The sequence below is a fragment of the Ornithorhynchus anatinus genome, chromosome 4, assembly GCF_004115215.2.
Source record: "Ornithorhynchus anatinus isolate Pmale09 chromosome 4, mOrnAna1.pri.v4, whole genome shotgun sequence".
Classification (NCBI taxonomy): Eukaryota; Metazoa; Chordata; class Mammalia; order Monotremata; family Ornithorhynchidae; genus Ornithorhynchus; species Ornithorhynchus anatinus.
The window spans coordinates 39122438-39149659 of NC_041731.1; the positions used below are offsets into that span (position 1 = coordinate 39122438).

At 42.5% G+C, this 27222-nt stretch overlaps 1 protein-coding gene across 2 annotated transcripts in view; it reads left to right on the plus strand.

Moving 5' to 3' along the window:
• Positions 1-27222, plus strand: part of COL5A1 (collagen type V alpha 1 chain) — a 241500-nt gene that overhangs the window by 170261 nt on the left and 44017 nt on the right. For both annotated transcript variants that reach the window (XM_007662135.4, XM_016226670.3), the window contains exons 30-42: positions 2994-3101; positions 3847-3900; positions 7696-7749; positions 14656-14700; positions 14881-14934; positions 16939-16983; positions 18064-18117; positions 18584-18637; positions 21710-21763; positions 23768-23875; positions 24551-24640; positions 24742-24795; positions 25721-25828. In XM_007662135.4, the coding sequence (XP_007660325.1) occupies positions 2994-3101; positions 3847-3900; positions 7696-7749; positions 14656-14700; positions 14881-14934; positions 16939-16983; positions 18064-18117; positions 18584-18637; positions 21710-21763; positions 23768-23875; positions 24551-24640; positions 24742-24795; positions 25721-25828 (882 nt within the window). The remainder of the gene's footprint in view (positions 1-2993; positions 3102-3846; positions 3901-7695; positions 7750-14655; positions 14701-14880; positions 14935-16938; positions 16984-18063; positions 18118-18583; positions 18638-21709; positions 21764-23767; positions 23876-24550; positions 24641-24741; positions 24796-25720; positions 25829-27222) is intronic.

Below are 27222 nucleotides of genomic sequence, written 5' to 3' on the forward strand. Positions count from 1 at the left end.
TATATTGTACTCTCCCAAGTGCTTAGTATGGTGCTCTGCACACGGTAAGTGCCTAATAAATACTGGTTGATTGACTGGAATCTTCACTGAGGAGTTTCATCAGCAGTCACTGTGTTAACAATTACAAAGATGAGGTAAATGGGTCTCTCTCCCCCGCTCCCTCCCGCGCTTGGCAGATGAGGCTGTAATTCTCAAAGGTTACAAATAGAACTGTGAGATCCCAGCTGATTTACAGTCTGAAACTGCTGAACGGCAGAGGGTAAGTGTAACTCTTTCAGCTCTGTCTCCTCATCTTTTATGCCTGATTCCCAGTCGGTTCCCATGAGCTTGCTGGTATTGAGTGGCCAAACTGAGGATGGGGATGGTGTTAAAACCCACTGGCCGCTATATGTGGTAAAGTCTGACCTGACAACTCTGGAACCTGGGATCTGAGGATCAGTCGGCCACAGAGAGGGCACCATACAAGTAATCAAGATGGTCTCTGGCCAGGGAAGGGAAGCTCAGCTAATCCCCTGAGTAGCCTCACCTTTGTTCCTCCCAACCTGCCTCCTCTAAAACCATTCTTTTTCTCCCCCATTAGTGATCCTTTTGGCCTGGGAATCACACCTGTTGGTCCCTCCATTCTTAGTGGGCGGCTAACTATTTTCTTAATTAGATATTACACCAACCTCTCCTTAAACTCATTTCCCTTAAAGCTTCTACAAAGAGGTTGACTGGATGACAGGACAGTCCCCAGTTTTTGAAAGCTATCTGGCCTACTTCAGAAGGATATACACATGACCCAGAATTGGAAAAGTCCCAAATAACTGGTCAACTTCTATTGCTCAGTTATGAGTTTTGTTTAATGTTCACTGCATTGTGGAACATGTAACCATATTCTAGAGTTTCAGAGAGGTCTACAACCCTTATTTTCTCTTTGTCCTCATTTTTACAGTCATTAAAAAAAAGGGCATGCTTTCTACACCAATAGTACAGTTAATCATATGGAAGAAGAAAGGAAATCCCAGTTCTGTCCATGTGTATTTTCTGCCTGTTGACATGTTTAAACCTTACATTGATATTGTACCATTTTATTGAACATTAGCCCTTTTTTAGGAGTTCAAGATCCTGATTTTCATAACTTAGTCTGTGGAGTAAAGAAAGGAAAATAATTTCTATTTTTAATTAGTGTTTATTTTTAATATCTGACTCTGTAGCATAATGGGGTTAAATTGTATTAGGGTAAAGCATAAAATTACTAGCTCACTTTTTCATATAAATGAAGAAGGGCTATGCAAATCAACAAGAGAGCAAACTCAAGGTAGAAGCAGAACTAGAGCAGGGCAGGATATTTTCATTGGCCTATAAACCTTTGAAAATTTACTAATAACCTCTGAGTGAATTGCCCCCCTAGAAAACCAAAAAATCAATAAGATCCAAGCAGGAATAGCTGCTATAAAATTCACTGGCATGGAAACACTTGTATTGGGGTTTAAAAGTAGGATTATTATCTTATCACTCTAATTATCCCACAAAAAACCAATGGTTTAGAGGCATTTTCTCAGTCTGTGAGAATATCATTTATGTTACTAAGCATTTTATTCCTACCCTGAGGGTAGGCAATCTACAGAAGCCTCAAAATGTGGAGAATAACACAAAGAGAAGAACATTTGCCTTGTATGGCAAAATTATTGTACAAGTTGTGAAAGACAAAATAGCCCTCCACTTTCCTCAGTTCAAAAGCCAGAGGGATCTACTTTGGTCTTCAAAATCCTGTATCCCTATTAAAGTTCACATCAGTGTGTCTCCAAGCCACAAAAATAGAAATTTATTCTATTTAAAAGGACACCATGCAAAAGACATTTTGGGGATTGACAGCTTTGAGAGAGCTCCTGAATTTGGTTTTGTTATGCTGAGTTCAGGGAAGTATAGTAGGTCTACTTAGAACTAAAAGTGTTTTTTACAGCTCCCATGGAGAGACTGCCCACCCTTGGATCTATATTTGGGTCACACTCACTTTTGTTCTCCTTATCCTCATTATTTATGGTATTCATTAAGAGTTTACTCTGTGCAAAACATTGCACTAGATGGTTTGGAAGAGTGCACCAAAAGGGAAAAAAAAATACACAGTTCCTGTCCTCTAGGGGCTTACAATTTAATGGAGGAGGCAGGCAGACATAAGTTTTTTACAAATACGAGGAGCAGGCGGAAGGAAAAAGATGTAGAAGAAAGTAGCACAATACATTGTCATTGAGAGAAAAAATTTTATGTGTAGTATGTGGAAATGCAAGGATGGTTGTTTATTCCTGCAGCTGTTTTGTAGCTGTGTATTCCCATTAGGTTTCTCAAGGAAAGTTAGACTAACAGGAAGAACAATTACAAGGACGTCCAAAAAAATATGAAAATTCCATGCTTTAGGTTTTCAGCATAATCCAACATTTTAACACCTGCGTTTTCTGAAACCCCCATACTTTGCATTCCCTCCCTCTAAATTTATGCATATGATACATACTTGGGGACTCCTGAATATTTTGGGAAGCAGGAGTTCGAAATGGCCATTGTAGACTCAAGTTATTTTAGCTCAGAGGTACTAGATTTATAGAGGATAATTGGGGTGTAGAAGACTGCAGTGCTGGGAAAATAACAGCTCAACCTCTCCGTAATGAAAGCAAGATGCCTGGTTAAAGAAAGGCCTATAATTTACTCCACAATAGTTTCATTTTATCAGTGACACCAGGAACATTTCACCATTTCTCTAACTTGTTTTTCGTGAGGAACGATTTATAGAGCTTGCTGATGGGTTTCTCTTGACTTGCCAAAATTGGATTTTCTTCCTCTTTGTCCCTGTCCTGCCTTTCCTCCTCCACTCAGCACTTCTAATTACAAATGTTTAGGGAGCCGAGACTGAAGTAGGGTTAGTGAACATTGGGATCAGTGTGTGGCGGGTTTGGAGTTGGGACTGGGGAGAATACATTTTCCTTTCTTCATCTTCTCCTTCTCCTTTTGATTCACAGGGTGAGATCGGGCCTGCTGGACCAAGAGGTGAAGATGGCCCAGAAGGCCCTAAGGGTCGTGGAGGTCCCAATGGTGACCCAGGTCCCCTGGGTCCTGCTGGAGAAAAGGTAAATTTTAGGGAATTCACAGCCTTTGCCATTTGTTGGAGATGAGTGAATGCCTGGGGGATTTTATCACCTAACTATACCCCAGTTGTATTTGTTTAACACCTTATTGTGCAAAGCACTGTATTGAAGTCCCTGTGAGAGTACAGTAGAGGTAAAAGGCACACTCCTGCCCTCAGAAAACTAACCTGCCATTTTGGGTTGATCTTCCTCAATTATTTGCTAGCACTTGTCATGTTAGTGCATTTGTATTCTTCTTCACTGACCCTTTTTTCCCTTCTTTCTGCCTTACGTTTCCTTTTCCCCTCTTTAGCTCAGGTCCCTTCCCTGGGACTGCTCCAGCCAAGCATGGCTCTACCCTCCACGGCGAGACAGTTTCTAACAAAATCATTTTCCTTGTGCACTCAAGCAAGATAGAAAACTCGCCAGCATGTTGAGACTTTTGCTTTAGCTGTGAATTTCAACCAGTTTTGTTGCAGTTCATTTTTCCTTTAAGTTGTCATTTTTTGAAGTGTGGGTCCTGTCTTTTTCCAAAGCTTGGAAAGATGGTTCTTGAGGAGGTGGAGTTAGAAGCAATCTCTAGCGCCGCAGCCACTGGCCGTGTTCACGGCATTTAAAATCTGACCCTTGGAAAATGGCAACTTCTTCATTTACCCTCTTTGCCCATGAGAACTTGATTTACAAATATAATTTTCTTCCCTATCCCTCATGCCTAATGGGATGATTGACCTTGCTCTTTTTATTCCAGGGAAAACTTGGAGTCCCCGGCCTTCCAGGCTATCCAGGAAGACAAGGCCCAAAGGTAATTTACTAGGTTGTACGGTTGATTAGAAGTTTTCTTCGCCCTCTCCACCCCATCCCTTCTTCAACACACTCCTTCTCCCTCAGACCATTGGGAGTTTGAGACTCTGTGAGCATCATTTGACACACGTTATTTTTTTAACACACTTTCCCTTTTCTGATTCTAGTACTCCTTTAGCTAGTAAGGGCCAATCAATGTCTGGGGAGGAGGCTTCTGGAGCAAATGTATCATAGAAAACAAAACGGGGCAGACTTGCACAGCACTACATTGTGGGTCTATTAGGTTTACAACTCAGTTTCTTTCATATCAGAGTGCAGGTGTTCAGAGCTACTAATTCTGTCTATCAACTTCTGGAAAGAGATTCTCCAGAGATTTGAAGGGCACTAGGGGAAAACTGAGGGCAAGCTAAAGCCATGAAATATCTTAAACAAAATAACATTGCAACCTAGATTTAACACCTCCTTAAGGCTTTGGAAACCTTTTAAAAATGTTTTATCCAAGATTCATATTTTATTATTCATGGACCTTATTTGAAAAAGCAGGCTGCCTGATGCTGGAGGCATAATTAACAGCCAAAGAGTGCTGCTGCTTTTGGCTGAATTTGCATACGGTGCCTATTTCAGCATTTGTTTAGCTGAAGAGCTTGAAAGAACCCAGGAAATGCAGCCACATTAACAAAAGAAAGACGGAGTGGGCATCGGCAGTATGTATGTATGTCTAGTTTTCCGCTGGCTAAGGAACACTTCTTCAGTGATTGATAAATGCACTTTGGTGGAATACTAATATCAACACCTAGAGAATGTAAACACATATTTCACATGTGGAGAAGTCATTTGGGTTAAAGTATATGCAATTTATTATGCTTATGTATACCAGATTGTAAATGATCTTTGGGGGCCTAATGCAGCAAAGTTATTCAGGCATTTCTAATTGGTATCTTGGGGATGTGCCGAAAAGACCTTTGAAGATTATATATCTATATCTTTATTTACACCAAATTCTAAGTAAATAGTCTCTTGTGACATAGTGTATTTAAATTAGCAAGTTGTCTGTGTACAGTCTGCGTTGTTGGCTTTACAAAAAAAATTAAATTCATCATTATATATTCAGATTCATTCATTCAGTCGTATTGAGTGCTTACTTTGTGCAAAGCACTGTACTAAGCCCTTGGAAAGTACAATTGGGCAACAGATAGAGACAATCCCTACGCAACAACAGGCTCACAATCTAGAAGGGGGAGACAGACAACAAAACAAAAGAAGTAGACAGGTACAAGTAGACAGACATCACTACCATCAAAGTAGATGAATAGAACCATAGATAAATGCACATCATTAATAAAATAAATAGAGCAATAAATATGGACAAATATATACAAGAGCTGTGGGGAGGCGAAAGGGGTAGAGCAGAGGGAGGGAGTAGGGACAATGGGGAGGGGAGGAGGAGCAGAGGGAAAGGGAAGACTCAGTCTGGGAAGGCCTCCTGAAGGAGGTGAGCTCTCAGTAGGACTTTGAAGAGGGGAAGACAGTTAGTTTGGTGGATGTGTGGAGGGAGGGCATTCCAGGTCAGAGGTAGGACGTGGGCCAGGTGTCGACGGTGGGACAGGCGGGACCCAGGCACAGTGAGGAGGTTAGTGGCAGAGGAGTGGAGTGTGAGGGCTGGGTTGAAGGAGGAGAGAAGGGAGGTGAGGTGGGAGAGGTCAAGGTGATGGAGAGCTTTGAAGCCAAAAGTGGGGGGTTTCTGCTTCATGTGAAGGTTGATATGCAACAACTGGAGATTTTTTAGGAGCAGAGTGACATGCCAAGAGTGTTTCTGCCAAACAATAATCTGGGCAGCGAAGTGAAGTATAGACTGAAGTGAGGAGAGATAGGGGGATGTGAGACCAGAAAGGAGGCTGATGCAGGAGTCCAGTCAGGATATTATGAGAGATTGTACCAGCAAGGTAACAATTTGAGTGGAGAAGAAAGGACAGATCTTGGCGATGTTTTGAAGGTGAGACCGGCAGGTTTTGGTGACGGATTGGATGTGTGGGGTGAATGAGAGACCAGAGTCAAGGATGACAGGAAGGGTATGGGCTTGTGAGATGGGAAGGATGGTAGTGCCGTCCACAGTGATGGGAAAGTCAGGGAGAGGACGGGGTTTGGGAGGGAAGAAAATAATTCAGATGCAATTCTTCAGTGAGCTCCAATGACCTTGGACAGATGTTCAATCAATCATTGGCATTTATTGAGCACTTATTGTGTTCAGGGCACTGTTCTAAGCACAGAGTATATACACAGCAGATTGGTAAACATGTTTCCTGCCCACAAGAAGTTTTACAATCCAAGCTCATGACAATATCCCATCTGTCTCCGAATAGTCCAATCACAACCAGGGTCTCTTCATTCCTTGATGAGACCTAGGGCTAATTAATATTTTGAGGCACCGATCTGGTGCATGACATCATCATGTCACAAGGCATATAATATCATCGAGTAGTGGCAGAAGAGAGAGGGAGCGAGAAAGCATCCCCAGAATCTGTAGGATGTCTTCCCCACTACTCATTTCAACAGATTACTAAGGGGCTTGTGCTACAGGGCACTCCATTTTCCCCAGGACAATCAGACTCCTCAAAGCAACACACTCAGCCCCCCCACACCCCTAGAAGTGTTTTCTTACATCACCCCTTGACTTGAGAAAAAAGAGATCCACATCTTTCCCAGCTTCCTCTTGGCTTGTATCCTGAGTCAGGAATTTGGAGGGGCTTCCTGAAAAGCAGCCTCTTGGAGGGAGAAGATGTAGGTTCTGGCAGTGGGTGGGGGGACTCCCTCCGAGCACAGCCCTAGATGGCATCGGCGGATGCTTTGGTCTCTCGAGTTAAATAGGGACAGCCAATCAGTTGGGCTCTATTGTCTCCTTGACCAAAGCACGGCCCTCTCCATCAACCAGTCACATGCAGGAATTGTGCCTGGCAACAGATCAGATCTCCAGGTAGTGATTAGTGTGGGGAGGAGGAGGGAGTTGTAGCCCCTCTAGCTGTATTTGAAGGCAACATTGGCAAGGGTGGGGGTCGCCATTGTGGCAATAACTCAGGCAACTGGGGTCCACATTGCTGCTTGTTCAGGGACCCTGAACTCCAGCTCCCTGAGCCCCTGTAGCAATCTGGCTCTATGCCCACTCCTGCTCCCTCTGTCTCTCAGGGTCTGACCCTGCTGTTCCTCTCTCTCTCAACTGACCTAATGCCTCTGAGCTCGTTGGTCCAGGCCTTTTGCTTCTGCAACTCGCTCCTTCTATACCCCACTGGTTTTCCCCCTTTTTGCTACTCCCCCTTGTCCCTGTTCTGGCTCTTAATCCTACTTCTTCCATTGCCCAGCACTCCCAATCATTCACCCCTTGGAAGTTGTGTTGGAGCCAATCAGATCATTTGACAGTGACCCTGCTGTATACATAACTGCAAAACCATGTGCACATGTGTAGGTGTTCTTTGAATTTGCCAGGTCAAGATGAGAGGCACGATGGACATTTATCTTAAAAGCTTTTTTTCCCCTTTTCATTCTATTTTAACTTAAATATTTGTTCATGCAAATAGCACCCTTAAACATGCCTTTCACTTTCATTGGCAAGGACATTTCTGCTTCCTCTAAACATCTCAGTTATGCAAAAGCAGGAAGGCCATGATGGAAAATCATTTTGGTGAATTTAATTTGGGTTAATGGAGGTTAACAGAATGCAGGGTGTAACTCTGTGGAGTAGCACCAAACAGGATTGATTGGTTTCAGCCCATTTCACCCACCTTTCTTCTTGATTTTCTTGTAGGGTTCGATTGGATTTCCGGGATTTCCAGGCGCAAATGGAGAGAAAGGTGGAAGGGTAAGGGTGATTCGTTCTACCTCCTTTTTTGCTTTCCTTGTCATTGTTTTTTCAAAGAATGACATTTATGATGACTCTTCCTGACTTTTCTCCAAGACTGGTAGTCCTGAGTGCTGAAGACAGTGTTGACAAGTGCCCCCTTGGGAATGTGAGACAGAGGGAAGGCAAGGAAGCGGGAGATAATGGAGCCCAGATCACTAATGAATGCCATGGCTCAGAAAATGTTTCAAGTGAAACATTAGTGAAAACCTGATTCATCTCTTTTGTAGTGAGTGGGTCCTTCCCAACCTACTAAGGGGAGTTGAAAGGGAAGAGAAGAATCTGTGAGGCCTGTTTTCCCCTGCTTCCACTTCTCTTTGAAGCTCCTTTCTGAATCAGGATACTTTCATTTCATTCCTACTGCCTAAAAAAATCCATGTCTGAAAAATGACCCAGGAAAATGTTGCAAGATCTGATTCTTTGTTTTCCTCCCAAGCCAAGGCCACTTTGAAGCAGCCTCATGGGTAGTTCCAGTGCTCCATCTCCCCCTTCCTAAACATTCCTTTCAGGAAAGACTTTTTCCAGTTTAAGAAGCCCTGAACTGTCATTTAGTAAACAGTCTTGAGACACCTGGAGGGCAAATCTGGAATCATATCTCCTCAGAAAGTTTAGAGTCTGAACCTCCACTTTGTTGCCTGAGGGAGACCCTAGGGTGGCCTTGCATTCTTTGTGAGGCAAAAATGGAAAGAAAGACAAGGATTTACCAATTTTGGACCAGGGGAAGTCGTAGCCAGATTTCTACCCTGGTAACAGTTAGGATTTCAATTGTGTGTGCTGGGCCAGAGAATAACATCTGCAACAGAGAATCACAGCTAACAGTTATTGTCAGTACTGTACCGTCTCCTCCAGGTTAGCCCAGGCCATCGCTCTAAGTTATCCTGAAATGCATCGCTGTGTGCGAACTTTGCAGGCTGAGTGGATGAACTCTTTTGAAAGCAGGGAGATAGATTCCAAGCCAGCTGAATTCCATGTAAGCAAATCCTCGTTGCCAGATTTACATGATGGAAAATGATGACTGTTCTGGTTGAAAACTGACAAGGGTAAACACAGAGCATGAGCCAAAGGAGCTCTAAAACCCAGCTGAGTCATCATAACTCCTGCAAAGGAGCAAATTAGCAAGAAGGCCTGGAGACATTTTAGATATGATTTGCCCTCCATGCAATTAAATGGTTCAAACCATTATTTCAGGCCATGACTGTGGGAAATGGCTGGTGACAGAAGACAGAAGAGGCATACTTGTAAGCGGGGTTTGGCTCCTTTAGGTCACCACCAAGGCATGAGCAGCAGTGATCTGTTTTCAGCATTTACCCTGGAGATGAGAGGGAGTGTTTCTAGTATACCTGGATTTTAAAACTAATAAATGGTTGCTCTTTACTCATTCAATAAGACTTGGAACTTTGGTACTTGGTATAATCCTTCCTCTGTAAATTGAGCAATGTCCTGCAACTCCAGTGTCTCAACAAGACTTGAATTGATCTAGTCTCCTTTGAAGGATCATTTGAGCAAACTGGATGGCAAGTATCGGCCAAAACCCCAAGTCTTTGTGTAATAGAGCAGTGTTATCAACCTTTTCAAGACGGCTGCGGGAATCGTGCTAAATTGACCATTGCTTCAATGACCAAGATTAAGTGAGTTCAGAAATTCCATGAAAAGAGATTTGGGAAGGGTAGAACTGAAATAAAGGCAAGGATCCCACCCGACCCCTTAGGGTTTGATTTGTGTTTCTAAGAAGTGGGAAGACTTGGAATCTGAGACCAACCATGATCTAGGAATTTCAGGAAAGACATGGGTGCATTGCACATTTGGGGAGAGATTCAGCCCAGCTCAGAGGCTGGTCCTAAGTTTATAGAGAGACTTCTTTATTGAGAGCTGTTTTGTGTACTTCTCTTTAGTACATTAGCATGTTAATATGTACATTACTAACAACTTCTGAGTGCACCTCCTGATATTGCAGTTTCCATGCAGCACAGTAAGGAATTTGTCTGAGTGAAGATGACATCTAAAAATGGGCCTTACTCTGTTTTCCTCTGTTTTCTATCAACACTGCTGTGGCCAGTGTGCAAGGACTGGAAGTTGTTAATTCGTGATCTCTCTTTTTTTCTTTATTTAGGCCCCTTATCCAAACAAGGAGGCCAGAAAATTAAACTTAAGTCATGCTGCTTTGGAAACTAGTCAGGGCTCATTACTTACTAGATGGTTATGCCAGGTGTTCAAAAAGCCCTTTTTCAGAATCCCAAGTGGAAATAATTAAAATCTGGTACATGACAGTGGGAAACAATGAAGGGAAGGAATGTGAGGAACAGGAGTCCAGCAAACCCTTGTACCTCATTAGTACCGCTGAACCAAAAAAATTATGGAGAAACTGATGGTCAGTTGCTGCCTCTTTTGTGGAGTCAAAGAAGGATGTGGGAGGCTTCAGTTTCCAATGGGAGAGGATTGGGAAGATAGAGGTATCTGGGCTACATAGCAAAAACTAGATTGTTTTGGCCTTTTTGTCTGCAACTCCTTCTTCAGGTCTCTCTACCAGTGCCAGTCTTGCATGGGGCTGAATGATAAATGCAGAAAAGGTCAAGTCAAGGCTTGTTAACTATCCGCTGAGTACCAAGTGCAGAGATTTGCAAATTAGCTGAATGCTTGACCTATCCACTATGTAAATTATTCTCAAGCCCCACTGGACGACTGGCCCAGATTAGAAAATTAAATCCACTGATGTTTTGTGTTTTTGGCATTCATCAAAATACAGACTTGAGGTGGAGAAAATGAGGCCCTTTCTTTTCTTCTCAACACAATGAAATGGTGTTTAATGTGTTGTTAGACTTAGAGACCAGCCATCTATATCTTTCCCCTGTCAGAATTAATCATATCCCCCTGTTTCAGGGAACTGAGTGCATCTGCCAGACTTAATAAACCTTCTGCTAGTTTCTGCTGCAAAAAGCTGGTTTTAAGTATAATTTTTTCCCCAGTTCAAAGCCCAGGGAAATAGGATGGATTTGTAAATATTTAGGGCTTTGAAAGTATAATCAAAGAGGATATATTGAACCTCTACTGCTTGATTTGTAAATGATGCTGTGAGCAACATCTTATGGTACAAGCCTCCACAACAGATCAGAGGGCTGCATCAATCAATATGTCCTCTACCCATGGACAGAGCCCCCGCCCTTCTTGCTCCCCCAGCAGACCACAAAAATCGGGAGTGATGGGACCTTATTACCACTACAAACCTTTGGCCGTATTCCAAGTTGAAAAAACATACTTTACCAAAATGACGACCTCACAACCCTTTGAAAAGGTACCCTCTGGACAGATTTGAATCGTGAAGGTAGGTAGCATCCAGCACAGGGCACTTTCTGCTAACTTAAAAGCGAAACATTTTCAGACCTGAGTATTTTGTTTATGAGCAGAGTGGAAAGCGGTAGCATGTTTCAAAAGCAAAGGAAAACAGAGGAGAGCAATTTAAGTCAGAGACGGTCTTAAGCCATTTCAGAGAATGTAGTCACTTTCTTGAAGAAGTGGAGGGCACAGAGGTAGCAAGCAATTTGTTTGGGTCAAGAGCTGAGGATTCCGAGGAACATTCTGTACCACGGCCCCCGATGCCTAGAACTGAAATTGGCAGTGACTTTAAGCTGTTTTAAAGTGAAAACTGCCAAGCGGTATATACTGCCCAGGCAGCTCAAATGGAAATGGTGTTGGACCTTGTGATTTTCCTTATCTGATTTGGTACTAGCACTTTTCTTATAAGGTTTCAATTAGAGTAGGGCCCTGTTGGCTTCAGAGGACAGTTGGAAGGAGATTTTACCACAGCGTGTAAAGCTACGACTGTCATTTTTGGCAGTAGCTGAGTTTTTGTGTGTGTGTGTGTTGTTGTTGTTGTGGTTTTTTGTATTGTTTAGTTTTGAAAACCTGCAGATGGGACTCAATTTGTAAATGCCAGACACAGGCTAGATTATCATGGATGTTCCCCTTTGGTATAAAGTTTACCATTAAAAAAAATAAACAGATGTTTTCATTTTCTTATGAAAACATTTCTATGAAGCCAAAGGATATTGCTACATAATTAAAACAGTAGAGGCAAAGTACATTGTATTAAAAAAGCCCTAATTAACTCATCATTATACATGTTTTTATTAAAACCATTTCCAAAAATGAGCCTCAAAAATAATAAATTTCATTTTGAAAGCACACTAAAGGAGGATAGTCATTAATGGTAATATTATCAAGTTGTTTTTAGAATTGCATTTCTCCTCTTGGGTTTTATTACTTTAAAACAAAAAGACAGCCCATTTATTGAGCCCTGCCATTTAGATTTATTGTGATAGATATGATGTGTCATGTGCAGAAATAATAATCAGCCTGCTGTAGGTAAACTATTTTTTAAACTATTGTAATTTTGCTTCCCTTGAGGAAATTACAGCACATCATGCTCCTTGTTTTGGAAAATGCAAAAGTACACTTGTTCCCAATTCCATTAGAAGCAAAGAAAAATCACTGGCCCATATATGATTTATATTTTAAATTGCAGGTTTCCCTGTCTTGAAAGTCTTCTGAAAATTTAATGGCTAATATTCTTAACTGCAGCAGAAGTAAATTATGCATGAAAGAATTTGACAATCTTTTCTCTTTTGTTACAATAATGATTTTTTTCCCCTGCTGTATATGTATTTTGGCTTTGAGAGCAAGAAAGCAGATGATAACAAACCTCGGCCTCAGCCGGTGGTAGGAAAATTGAATTTCATTGTAGTTTATTGAGGTATCAGAAGCTATGTGGATTAGAGCTTCAGTTATATTTATCCTATACATGGCCATTTTCAATCATTGAGAGAAATCTGTGTTCCAGAAAGTGCTCAGGGAATGAGTTTGCTTCCCATTCAGTGATGGTGAAGCCTTGGGCATCTCCAGCTGCAGTGTGGGAAGCAGCCTGCCCTAGTGGAAAGAGCACGGCCCGGGAGGCGGAGGACCTGGATTCTAATCCCAGCTCTGCCACCTGACTGCTGGGTGACCTTGAGCAGTTCAATCCGTTTCTTGGTATTTCAGTTTTCCTCATCTGCAAAATGAGGTTGAAATACATGTTCTCCCTCCAGCTTAAACTGTGAACTTCCTCTGGGACAGGAGTAATAATAATCAGTGATAATAATAACGATATAGTGCTTACTGTGAATCAAGTTCTATAATAAGTGCTGTGGCAGATTCAAGATCATGGACAGGGAGCATGGCCTGAGAGTCGTAAGGATGGGAAGCAGCGTGGCTCAGTGGAAAAAGCACGGGCTTGGGAGTCAGAGGTCATGAGTTGGAATCGTAGCTCTGCCACTTGTCAGTTGAGTCACTGTGGGCAAGTCACTTAACTTCTCTGTGCCTCAGTTACCTCATCTGGAAAATGGGGATTAAGACTGTGAGCATCATGTGGGACAACCTGATGACCCTGTATCTCCCCCAGTGCTTAGAACAGTGCTCTGCACATAGTAAGCGCTTAACAAATGCCAGTATTATTATTATTAATCCCAGGTCTGCCACATGTCTGCTCTATGACCTCACTTAACTTCTCTGGGCCTCAGTTACCTCATCTGTAAAATAGGGATTAAGGCTGTGAACTCCTTGTGGGACAGGGATTGTGTCCAACCTCATTAACTTGTATTACCCCAATGCTTAGAACAGTGCTTAGCACATAGTAAGTCCTTAACAATTACCATAATTATTATTATTAGATCTGACACAGTCCCTGTAACTCATGGGGCTCACAATACTGTGACAAAGTCCAACCTGACCAATCTGTACCTACCCCAGTGCTAATTACAGTGCTTGGCACATAGAAAGTGCTCAACAAATGTTATTGTTATTATTATCAGCTGCAGATCAGAAGTCACCTTTACAATATCGCCAAGATCCACCCTTTCCTCTCCACCCAAATGGCTACCTTACTGCTACAGGCTCTCGTAATATCCCGGCTAGACTACTGTGTCAGCCTTCTCTCTGATCTCCCTTCCTCCTGTCTCGCCCCGCTCCAGTCTATTCTTCACTCCGCTGCCCGGCTCATCTTCCTGCAAAAACGTTCTGGGCATGTCACTCCCCTTCTTAAACACCTCCAGTGTTTGCCTATCAACCTCTGCTCAAAACAAAAACTCCTCACTCTAGGCTTCAAGGCTCTCCGTCACCTTGCCCCTTCCTACCTCTCCTCCCTTCTCTCTTTCTACTGCCCATCCCGCACGCTCCGCTCCTCTGCCGCCCACCTCCTCGCCGTCCCTTGGTCTCGCCTATCCCGCCGTCGACCCCCGGGCCACGTCCTCCCGCAGTCCTGGAATGCCCTCCCTCCTCACCTCCATCAATCTAATTCTCTTCCCCTCTTCAAATCCCTACTTAAAGCTCACCTCCTCCAAGAGGCCTTCCCAGACTGAGCTCCCCCCTTTTTCCCTCTGCTCCCTCTACCCTCCCCCTTCACCTCTCCTCAGCTAAACCCTCTTCTCCCCCCTTTCCCTCTCCTCCTTCCCCTCTCCAGTCCCACCCCCTCAGCACTGCACTCATCCGCTCAACTGTATATATCTTCATCACCCTATTTATTTTATTTCGTTTAATGAGATGTACATCACCCTGATTCTATTTATTTGCCACTGTTTTTATGAGATGTTCTTCCCCTCGACTCTATTTATTGCCATTGTTCTTGCCTGCCTGTCTCCCCCGATTAGACTGTAAGCCCGTCAAAGGGCAGGGACTATCTCTATCTGTTGCCGATTTGTACATTCCAAGTGTTTAGTACAGTGCTCTGCACATAGTAAGCACTCAATAAATACTATTGAATGAATGAATGAAAAGTCCAGTCCAAACAGGAGCAGTGATCAGTGGATTTCAAACTGACTTCTCTTTTTCTTTGATTTCTAGGGTACACCTGGAAAGTCTGGCCCAAGGGGGCAACGCGGTCCAACGGTAATCATACTTTTGCACACTTTAGTGATTGTGTTTCTAATTGTTTCAGGGTAGAACATCACAATAAGCAGGTTGTGCTGGGCCTGTTGGGGAGTGGGGAGGCGGGAAGGAGACAGAAAAGGTTATCAATATCTGAAAACTAGTGCTATCACTAACTTTCTCCGCTATCTGTCTTTTAAGGGTCCACGTGGTGAAAGAGGTCCTAGGGGTATCACTGGGAAGCCCGGACCTAAGGTATGTTTCCTGTTTCACATCATCATCATTATCAACTGCCCTACTGATTGAGTACCTATTCTGTGCAGGACACTGTAATCCATGTTTCGGGGCAGACAGAAGGAAGTACAAGATATGATCCTTGCCTTTGAGAAGCAAATTATGTAAAAGCAGACAGATGTAAACCAGGAAGCAGTGTGGTCTAATGGAAAGAGTGTGGGCCTGGGAGTCAGAGGACCTAGGTTCCAATCCCGGCTCTGTCACTTGTCTGCAGTGAGACCTTGGACAAGTCACTTAACTTCTCTGTGCCTCAGTTCTCTGAGATTCAATACTTGTTTTGCCTCCTACTTTAGAATGGGAGCCCTATGTGGGACCTGATTATCTTGTACCTACTAGCACTTAGAACAGTGCTTGGCACATATTAAGCACTTAAATACCACAACATAAACTGTAAAAGAGACCAAAGTTTAGAGAGTAACAGAAATAAACCCAGACAGATTAATAAATCGCGAACAAGCACCTGATCGGATAATGCAAATGTGAAGTAGCATGCATGCTGTACGAAGGCAAAAATGTCACTTGTCTATTTATCTTCCTAGGGGGTGGAAAGGCATTCTTCTTGAGCATTTGATCAAGTCACAACTTCTCTGTGCCTCAGTTTTCTCAACTAGAAAGTGGGGATTCAGTACTAAGACTTTGAACCCCATGTGGGACCAGGACTGTTTCTGACTTAATTTACTAGTCTCTACTCCAGTGCTTAGAACAGAGCTTGACACATAGTAAGCATTTAACAAATTATATATATATTTATATAATATATATATAAAGGGGATCTATCCAAGCATTTATGAATCTATGACAAAATACTACCGCTAGTCCCAAAATAGAGGGGGAGTTGATGTGAACTGTGCCTGTGCCCCTCCTCTCTTCCTGGATCTATTTCCCAACTATTGGTCTCCGTCCCTTCAGTCTTTTTTTTGTGCCAGGTTACACAGCTTCAGGTTGGCATGCATAGATCTGTGGGTTAGGGTGGAAGTAGGGCTTTTTCCATCTCATATACCCATCCTGTCGAGCATAAGAGGAAGAAACCCACACTGGGCCTGCATCATGGAATTGGTAGCAAAGGCTTTCACTTCCTAAAGCTAAGAGGAGGAAAGGTGTGAACCAAATGCATTTTGGGCTTTAACAGATCACTAATACTGAACAGTTCATCCCAGATATTTGTTAAATCTCAAATGCACGTGGGTTCAGCTGTTCCTACGGTCAGGGCTTCCTTACTCGTTGGGAAAGTACTTGAAGTTTCTCAGTGATCGGCTTTTGTGAAAAGTACGACAAATGTTCTTTCTGTCATAGATGAGAATTTGGGTTGGCATCACATAATTCTTCTATTCTGACAAAGGCTACTAAGGCCAGTAAATCAGAATATTGTTTTTACTATTGGAAATAAAATTCCAGCCCATCACAATATCCCTGTTGTTTCAACAGTACAATTTTAGCATAGGTTGCCTTTGTGAAAATGATGATCTCTGACCACTTTCTTAGTCAACCAGGCTATGGCAGACCTATAGTGAACAGTGTAGCTTTCCCACCAACTGAATCAATATAATCCTGTCATTTTGAATAATATCTGGAAAAGAACATTGTTACCATGTCAAAATTGGCTTGAAAAATAAATGTTTCTGCTTTGTCTTGACATGAATTTTTGATAAATACCTCAGATAGAATGCAGCATTTATTTCACAGCAGGGAACTTTTTATCCCCTGAAAATGGCAACCCTGTTGATAATATTGCAGATATCTGTATTCAGAAATAGGTGGCAGAGAAAGAAACCTTTGTGGTCCATTTATCGGTTGCCATTGTTCCACATTTAGGTTTAGAGATGAAGGAAAAATAGGGCACTGTTTGTCTTCATGCTTCTAGCAGCTGGCATTTTAAGCTTATGAGATGTTTTTGTTAGTAATCTCTCATTATTATTTAATTGTCCATCCTATTTTGAAATTTATTTTTATTTTCCTCCTCCTAAGGGCAACTCGGGTGGTGACGGCCCATCCGGGCCTCCTGGCGAAAGGGTAAGTAAGTTGGTTCGGACACATTTACTGTCTCATAAAAAGTACCTTCTCCTACAGCCCCATCCCATGCATGAGAGGCATATCAACTTTGAGCTTCCTCCTCACTGTCTAGAATTGGAGAAAGAAGGGCTGAGACCTTTCTGAAAGGAAGAATAATTATTACTTCTCTTAAACTGTGGAGGAAGGAAGTAACCTATCTGTGGAGGGTGTTGCACAGATAATCTAAATTTTGAAATTTTAGCTAACAAGAAATGACAATCGGCTCGGCCTAGTAGAAAGTGGAAAAAGCATAGGTCTGGGAGTCAGAAGGCATGGGTTCTATTTCCGGCTCTGCCACATGTCTGCTGTGTGACCTTGAGCAAGTCACTTCACTTCTTTGTGCCTCAGTTACCTCGTCTGTAAAAATGAGAATAAAGCCTATGAGCCCCATTTGGGACAGGAACTCTGTCCAACCTGATTATGTTTTATCTACCCCAGTGCTTAGAATAGTACTTGGCACATAGTAATGATGATGATGGTATTTGTTTAGCACTTACTATATATCAGGCACTGTACTAAGTGCTGACACTTAAATATTATGATTATTATTATGTTTATTATTATGTCATCTTAACAGCTGTTGTGTCTTGAACCTACTAATGTCAAAATACATCCTTTCTCTCTTCCCTTTCCTTCCCTCCCCATTTGGTGGGGTTACAGTAAGATCTACTTTTGATATTTGCTTCAAGAATGTTGATAGACTAATTTTTTCATATTTCCAGATCAGATTATTCTCAATTTTCCATTCACCCAGATATTCCCTTTTTATTTTAGTGAAAAAACCCTCTCCAGCTTTCTGTAGCCAAAATTAATAGGGGCCAGAGATGATTAATAGTAATAGCAGAAACAGCAGAATTTACTGAGAGCCTTTCGGTGCAGTGTACTGTAAAAGGTACTTGGGAGGTACAGTTTAGTAAACTAACATATTCCCTGTTCACAGAGAGAGCATAGTCTATTGGGAGAAACTACAGTGTTTCAGTGCCAGTTCAGTGGAGCATGCTGGTATTTAATTCACTTTTGTTTTTTCCTTTGTATCAACAGGGACCCAACGGACCTCAAGGACCCACTGGATTTCCAGGACCAAAGGGCCCCCCTGTAAGTTGCCCTAGTTCTGAATTCTCCTACGGTGCTTCCCTCCCCATTAGTGTGCTAAGTGACTTTGTTATCATGTGTGTGCTTTATAAGGACACCATATGGCAGATGACCTAATGGATTAGTGCTGCAAACACTTAACACCCTGATACTGATGATTTGCAGTTGATTTCCATGGAATATGGAAATGATTTCTGAAGCCATCCCAGCATGTTAGGGGTTCATTTTTCACTCCAAACCTGATCCGTTAGTTGGATTGGGCTTTTAGCAATCCCTCCAAACGTCCCAATAATTAATGAAAAATTGCATTGTATTCCTTTTATAGTAAATGACTTTTCCTGTAGTGCTTTACTCAATCAACATGAAAGGAATATTTTGAATGCATTGTCCAGAGAGCTATAAGGAGATATCGCTAGGTAATATTTTGGACAGAGGAATCAGATCTTCTTGGTTCTGTGTACTTCTTTAGGGTCCACCAGGGAAAGATGGACTGCCTGGCCATCCCGGACAGAGAGGTGAAACCGTAAGTATCAGAAAATCCTGCTGAATCATTAGATCGGAATCGTGCCTTTGCCCGTTGGTTTTCCTAAACCCCTCTGTGTAGGCGAGGAGACACTGCCGCTCTTCCATTCTACACAAGGTGTGTGTTTCTCTGGCTACATGGAGAGATCTATGAGAATCAACCCCATTGAGAGCTGGACGGAACGATCTAATGATGACTTCCCTGAGCCTCATGGTGGGTTGCCCCTTTTTATCTCATCTGGGTTAGACCGCACTAGCCACTACTCAGGGTCCTGGGAAGCAATTGCTATAACAATAGGTGGTGTGGACTTCTGGGGTGCCTTTCCAGCCTTAATAATTTCGATGGTGAGCACTTGCTGGTCCATCATAGTATCAAAGAGGAAACACAAATGTAATATAGGGATTTGCCCCTCAGAGAAGGACAGTAGGCTGGAGGATGTATATAAATTTGGGGAGTGCATTCTCCTAGGCAACACTCCAATGATCTATATAAGATTGCTTTAGTATGATCGAGTATCCATACTGTTCTAGATTCTGAGTGCTTCTTATAACTTTAGTTCTTCTAAAGTACAGCCTCCTTCCAAATTTTTTTTTAAGCCAGCTGATTGGGGACTTATCTCAGGGTTGAATCCTCTCATTGATGACCTTTGAAATGAAATGATCTCCCCTGATGGCCATACTCAACATTTCTAGGGTTCTAGAGTAGATTATGCAATATTAAAAAGATCCCAACATTAAAAATGAGAGGAAAGACCTGTTCACAGGAACAGAGTGATTTGACTATCATCTCTAATGCCAGTTGGCCTGACTCTGCCCTACCTGATGGTTAGATCCACTGATCGGCCTTCTGATGCTTCTCTCTTTGTAAAGCTATCGAGAGGTCACGGAGGTTTTTTGGCCCAGCTGTTTGAATGACTGTTTGCCGCTTTAAAGAGCCTCTGGCTGCCTGGTTACCTTGTTGTATTCTCTCTGTGTATGCCTTCCGCTTTGTCAATTTTAAAGGATTTTATTGTGCAGATGTAAACATTGTTTCCTACCAAGGAGAATGATGAGGCATGCAGAAGGTATGACGAAATGGCTCTCATTGTCTTTGCTGATCTGTTTTATCTTGTAGTATATCATCCTGTAAGGACTTCTACTGCAAGAATATGGCTTCTTATGAAATATATTTTTGTATGCAATATTTAATATCTTCTTGGTGCGCCTGCTTTTTATTGATGTTTCTTTGTTTCTCTCTCAGTTCATTGTGATGAAACTTCTTTTTAATTACATTTTAACCAGTGTTTTGTTGCATGATGCATGGTAGTGGATAGATGGAGATTAATTTGATATTTTGTTTAAGGGGAAAAATGAAAACATTTTTTCTGAGCTTTGCAGTTTTTTTTTTCTTCTCTAATGCCCTTTCGGAAAGATGAGTTAGAAGGCTTTGCATATTAGGCATTTTTTTCCTCTGACTTACCCTGGAAAGAAGTTGGCAAATAATTAAACTGCTTGTCATTTGCTGAGGGAAAAATTCAAGTGATTTCCAGCTGCAGTGCTTCTAACTCTTTGCAGTCCTTAAGGCTGAGCTTCTTCAGGTGGCCTGTGTGATTTCTTATGGGTGAGAGCTTTCTAATTAACATGGATATCCACATATGGCTGGTTGCCAAGTGGAATGTCTACAGAGCTTAGGGGCAACCTCTCTGGGCTCTAAATCTCTGGGAATTCCTGGACCAGGAAAACTCCAATCGGTGGGTTCCAGTCACATGGACTCAGGCTGAGTGGCTCCGTTTACCTTCTCTCAACTGCTCTAACTCTGGCTCCTAATCAAAAAGCAATTTAGACCCAAGAAGGCAAGTTGTGTAGCAGAAACAAACTTCTGCTCCTTGACTGCCTTTGTTTTCATCCTCCCCACTGGCCGTTGGGGCAGTTGGGGAGGAGGAATGCTCAAATCTGGCTCTTAATCCAGCCCGGGGAGTTTGATTCCAAAAAGGCCCGATTAACCTAGAGTCAAGAAGAGAGTCCCACTCAGTGTTTTCCCCAATTAATTTTCTGTTCCTATGATTTGGAGAAGGGAAATATAGAATTTAACTTTCTTAATGTAGAAATGGAAGGATTATACTAGGCCCAAATATGGGACATTGGGCGATTTTTGGTAAACTTCTTAGCACTTATAAGGTTCCTTGCACAGTTTGTGAATGAGGCATAAGAGAAATCAGAAATGCTAACACTCCTGGGAAGTATGTGTTTAGGGCAGAGCAACACAGGATGTCAAATGGCGAAGTTAAATCTAATTTATCAGAGGTGACTGTGCTTCAAGCAGTGTAGATATTTCATTTTAAAAGTTTGTTGCCCTTTAGCCTTGTGGACAGGAACTCACAAATTGGATGGAATTCTCATTCTGTCTTTGTTATACTGATGTTGGTTATTTAGCTGAGAGTGCAAGAAGAGGCTCTCTAGTCATGGCCCCATACAAGCTACATTCCTTTGCACTTAATGGAACAGCAGTGGATCAGTATTTGTATCTATTGTTCCGTGTTAGAGGCCCTTAAAGAAACTCAGAATAGTTAAATGCATTTAAGGGCCTCAGAGAGAAAGGAAAGGATTCATCTCTGGTTTAAAGTCATGGAAAGTATTAAAAGCCAGTGGTTTCTGGAAAGAGCTTAATTCATGGCAACTTGTTCTAAGAGCTTAAATTAGCATGGAAGTTGGGAGTCACCTGTTGGGAATCAGAGAGGAGCTGGGAAAAATAGGAAGGAAACCATCTAATGAAAAACAATGCAATATCTCAAGGCCAGAATTTGGACGTGGAAGAAAAATAGCATATTGTCCTCTGTGCAATGAAGTGCTTCTTGGCAATAAATAGCAACTCTAGATTTTGAAAACACCTTCTGAAAAAAGTGTAAAATGGAAAGGAAGCTTAGTTGCTAGTTAAAGTAAATTGTCTAAGTTCCTGATTTTCATCAAATGGAGGACAAAATGTTGAAATGAAAAGTCTAAAATGGAATGTTTCAGAAAGTCCTGCTTTTGGGGTTTTATATGCTTTGTTGTGGGAATTTAAAGCATCTAATGCAGTGAATTTCTTTCCCAATAGGGATTCCAAGGGAAGACAGGTCCTCCTGGGCCCCCTGGTGTTGTCGGCCCCCAGGTAAGCCGGTTCATTATATCACTGTGTTCTCAACATGGCCAAGCCATGAGAAGCAGCGTGGCTCAGTGGAAAGAGCCTGGGCTTCGGAGTCAGAGGTCATGAGTTCGACTCCCGCCTCTGCCACTTGTCAGCTGTGTGACTGTGGGTGAGTCACATCACTTCTCTGGGCCTCAGTTCCCTCATCTGTAAAATGGGGATTAACTGTGAGCCTCACGTGGGATGACCTGATTACCCTGTATCTCCCCCAGTGCTTAGAACAGTGCTCTGCACATAGTAAGCGCTTAACAGATACCAACATTATTAAGCCTTTAGCTCAGAGACAGAGAGCTGACCACATTTTAAGTTAGGCAAGAAAGATGTACAAAGAAAGGGTGATAGTTCTGAGCTTTCTTTTCCCGACAACAATAATTACAAAAAAGAAAAAAAATTGAGGAATTTGTTTAGTGCTTACTATGTATTAAGATAGTTATGATATAATCAGGTCAGTCGGAGTTCCTGTTCCACATGGGGTTCACAGTTTAAGTAGGAGGGAGAACAGATGCTTAATCTGCATTTTTAAAGTTGGGAAAACTGAGGTGTAGAGAAGTTAAGTGACTTTTCCAAGGTCACACAGCATGCAAGTGAAAGAGCCGGGTTTAGAACCCAAAGCTCCTGACTTCCAGACCTGTGTTCTTTCCAGTAGGCCACACTCTGTCATGAAGGGCCTGATTATTACCTCTTTGGGTTACGACCCTGTGCCTGTCGTGTCTAATGGAAGCTTCCTAATGGCTTTTGGAGGAAAACTGGGAGGATGATGTACACAGGACAGGAAGGAGCACAAAAAGCCTACATCAGCCAAAGTGGACCTTGAATAAATGGTTTCCTCCTTCCAAAGTTTGGTTCCTAGGGTAGAGGGGAGAGAATTGGATATCGATCTACTGGGGTCATCTCTTGCAAATAATAGACGAGAAGAATGTTCCAGGCATTATTTTATAATGGCTTTCCTCCTTTTTGCCAATAGCTATTCCCTGAATGAATCTGGTGACACTTCACTGCACTTATTGTTTCAGTACTATATTCCTGCATAATGGAATTTGTATCCTGCACTTAATGAAAGGCAGCAGCCATAGGGAAGCAAAAACTAAGCCGACAATGTGCTGACTGTTTTACTGTGGGTGTCTATTAAGCAATATCCGGGAAATTAGTTTCCCATGATCATTTCCCTTATTGAAAAAGTGTCATCTCTTTCAAAATTGCTGTCTGGCCCATTTAAAATATGAGTCACTTTTCCTCATAATTGGTTAAATTGTCTAGACCATAAGTGCCCTATTTGGTGAGACCATGGGTCACTTCAGTTAAATATTCTGCCTCTGACTGTGGACAGGATGCTTGAAAGAATAGTGAGATGATTGCCCTCCTTTGCATCCATCCCAAGGGTTATATATGTATCTTTCATAATAGTAAAAATTTTGATATTTAAGTGTGTACTTTGTGCCAAATACTATACTAAGTACTTGGTAGATACCAGATATGTAGATCGGATACAGTTCCTGTCCCACATGGGGCAAACATCTGAGGGGAAAGGAGAATAGGCATTCATTCATTCAATTGTATTTATTGAGCATTTACTGTGTGCAGAGCATTGTACTAAGCCCTTGGAAAGTACAATTCAGCAATAGAGACAATTACCACCCACAATGGGCTTACAGTCTAGAGGGATTCCACTTTACGGATAAGGCAACTGAGGCACAGAAAAGTCAAGTGCTGGTCACACAGCAGGCAGAGGGTGAAGCCAGGATTAAAACCCAGGTCCCCTAACCCCCAAACCAATGTTCTTTCCACTCAGCCACACTGCTTCCTTACTCTTCTCTCTTTCATCCCCAAATTTCTAATCACCTATTGTGAGCCTCCATCCAAACCTCTCTTGAACTATTTCTTCATGGAAGGAGAATTTTCTGTGGATTGTTTCAGATGTTTTCCTAGATGAAAGGGTGTGAAACATTTGTTTTTGGCCTTTCCTTGTAGGGTCCTACCGGAGAGACGGGGCCGATGGGCGAACGTGGACACCCCGGTCCTCCCGGGCCCCCGGGCGAGCAGGGTCTTCCTGGCCTTACTGGAAAGGAAGGAACTAAGGTGAATTGTTCACTCTTTTGGGCCCAGAACTATGTACCTGGTGTAACTAGTCTAGGATTTAGCACCTTTGATAATCTCAGCTGGATCACTCTTAGTAAATGACAGATGACATCCAGGAATACGTGCAGTGTTGTTAGAATCCAACTGTTTGAGGAAGTGATGAGTTCTGCCCCAATTTCCTTAGTCATAAACGGACCTTTAGGCATCCTCTGGAGAGCACCCCTGGGCAGCTTTAGACTCAAGCATCCATGGAATTTGAGGGTGTTTGGATAATGTCTTGGTACAGTCAGAAAACAGGTAGACCTGAGGTCCCAAAGAAGGAAACAACAAATGGGAATGTTGAGCCATTATGATGGATCACTACCCCAAGACTGAGAGTTTTCCAATTTCAAAAGCTCTAGGGATTACCATTAGACTTGTACAATGACAAGGATGCAGGTGTTATTTCAGCTCATTGTTGGAGTTCTAAAGTTAATTCACTTTAGAAAGCAAGAAAGCCCTGGTTTGAAGAAATCAAAGAGAACACAAGTGGTTAATCCCTTCCCGAATCTGTGAGTGAGGTCACTGAATCCAAATCACTGATGTAAGGTCCTGGGGCTGCTACTTGTGAGGCTTTTGAGGGAAGATGGTGAATTGCTGATCCTAGAGATTCTCAACTGATAATGTCCCTTTCAGGGAGATCCCGGTCCCGCTGGCCTCCCTGGAAAGGATGGTCCTCCAGGATTAAGAGGGTTCCCCGGAGATCGAGGTCTCCCTGGTCCAGTGGTAAGTGGAGGAGCCTCTTACAGTGGAGTTATGTGATGCACACAGGCTCTGGCTGCTTTTTAATAAGCATTTTGGGTCATTACTTCTTTTTTCTCTTGCAGGGAGCTCTTGGGTTGAAAGGCAATGAAGGTCCTCCAGGTCCCCCTGGCCCAGCTGTAAGTAACATCATTTTCCTCACTGGAAATTTTTCCCAGGATGCGAATTTTCAAAAGTGTTTTTGAGAGAAGTGGAATGGCCCCAAGATCTTGCTGAAAATCAATCACTCAGTCATATTCATTGAGCACTTTCAGTATGCAGAACACTGTACTAAGCATTTGGGAAAATGCACTCTAATAGAGTTGGTAAGAGCGCTTGCTTTGTTTGAAAGAATGCTAGCTTGCAAAGTGGCCTGTAGTCAGTTATCTATGCCATTGCATCTTAAGGATGCTGTAGCGACATCAAGGATAGAATAGAGTGGAGATTTCTTTTAGTCAGTCAACCTTTAGTCAACAAATTTCTGTGGAGAACTTAGAATATTCACACTGTACTATGTACATGGGGTTTGTAGTAGACAAAATCTGTGACCTCAAGGAGCTTACAGTCCATATGTCCCCAAGGGACCCTGGGAATCTGAGGCCTCCATTTCTCCAGATCATGGATGTGTTTCCAGATGAGGTCAGGATAGTTAGTAAATTGCCCCAGATCATGAACAACCCAGCCTGTGAGTATCTATTCTTTAGCACACCTTTCTAGTGCTTCTGTTCTGATTTGACACATTCTGTCTTCAGCAAACAAGATTTTCCTGGTGTCTCCTATTGAGATTATGCTCCCGTCCCAGCAGCTGAGTTAGGGCCCTATCCAAGTCACTTCATGATGGCGCTATGATGGTCACGGAAGATAAACCAAGGGAATCCATCAGTCAGTGGCATTTACTGAGTGCCTACTGTGGGCAGCGTGCTGTGCTAAGCTCTTAGCAGGGTAGAGTACTAGGAATCTATTAGACATGATCTCTGCCAGAGAAGAGCTAAATTATATGGGCCAACGTAATAGGCTATGAAAGGAACAGGATCAACACTCTGTTTTGTCTTTTCCAAATCCTAGGGATCTCCTGGTGAGCGAGGTCCAGCAGGTGCAGCTGGTCCAATAGGCCTGCCAGGGAGACCAGGACCACAAGGACCCCCAGGGCCTGCTGGTGAAAAGGGAGCTCCAGTGAGTATTGTCTCTGAATTAAAAGTGGGGGCAGGGGAATGAAAACAGGCTAGGAGCAATTTGTTCTGAAATCTTTCCAGCTCACTTCCCTTCCCTTCCTCTTTCCTTCCCCTCCTCCTGTCACGGGCTATTTCACGTACACATGTTTTTCCAGTGTTGCTTTGAGGGGGAGGTCATTTGTGGAGATATTTGCCTGGGGAAAGGATGTTTGTGTTTCCATGGACTATTGAATCTTCTCCAAAACGAGTATTACCCAAATGTCGACAAGTTCTTTTAATGTGTACAGAAAGACGTATAGAGCTCTTGTTCTGCCGGTGATTCAGTGCGAAGTAATGATTCTGAAGGGCAAACCATACTTCTTTCTAGCTGAAGTCTTGGCTGAGCACTTGGTTATGAATGGGATGTTCAAAGCACATCTGGACAGTTGCTTTAGAAAACAAGGGGCTAGTCAAGAGCTAGAATTAGTTCCGGTCTTTCAGTCAATAAATCAGTGGCACATATTGAGCACTTACTGTGTGCAGAACACTCTACTAAGCACTTAGGAGAGTACAGTACAGTACAATAAAGGTGATAGACACAGTCTTTTCCCGCAAGGAGTTTAAAATCTACTGGGGGAGACGAACATTAAATTACTTGTAGCGGAGATCATTGTCTGCAAGGAAATGTGTGCAAGATAACCTTAAACAGCAGTATATTAAATTCATGTGGGAAGCTATATCCCTAAGTTTCTGATAGGCTGATGAATGTCCCATTTCCACTCTCTTGTTATAAAAGGAGATTTCAATAGAACATCTCTACCAATAGAAGACTCTTTTGTCTCCCTCATCATTTTGTTGTCATCTCTCACTAATGGGGTGGAGGCTGTGGAGTTCTGTAACCTCAGATATTTGAGTCTCAGACTACACAGAGATTAAGTATCCATAATGGGTTATAGGACAGGCCGGCAATCTGTACATAGCCAGAACAGAGGTATCTCAGAATTGCTACAATTCTTGTTAAACTGGTCAAGCTATGTTAAACCACTGCCCATCGACTTTCATGCTAGGAATAGAAAATGCTCAGGTTAGGTGTCACAGTATTCTCGGCCTTGCATGGGTTCCAGAAAGTTGGGATTCTATTACCCCACATTACATCTTCCTTCTTTTCCTCTTCAGGATTACTGGGAGAGAAAGGGGAAGCATAGAAGTGAGGATATCTGCTTGTCATCAAGAATAATTTGGTCAGCTAATTAGAAGGGAACATTGGCGATCCTAGAGGGAACATTCAGGAATACTAGAAGTCTCAAGAAGAAGTTATATTGATGACACATCATGCACTTATTTCCCATTCGTCAAAGGGGGAAGTTAGGGAGTTAAAACTCTCATCCCTAATCCGAAGACTGAATGTCAAAAAGC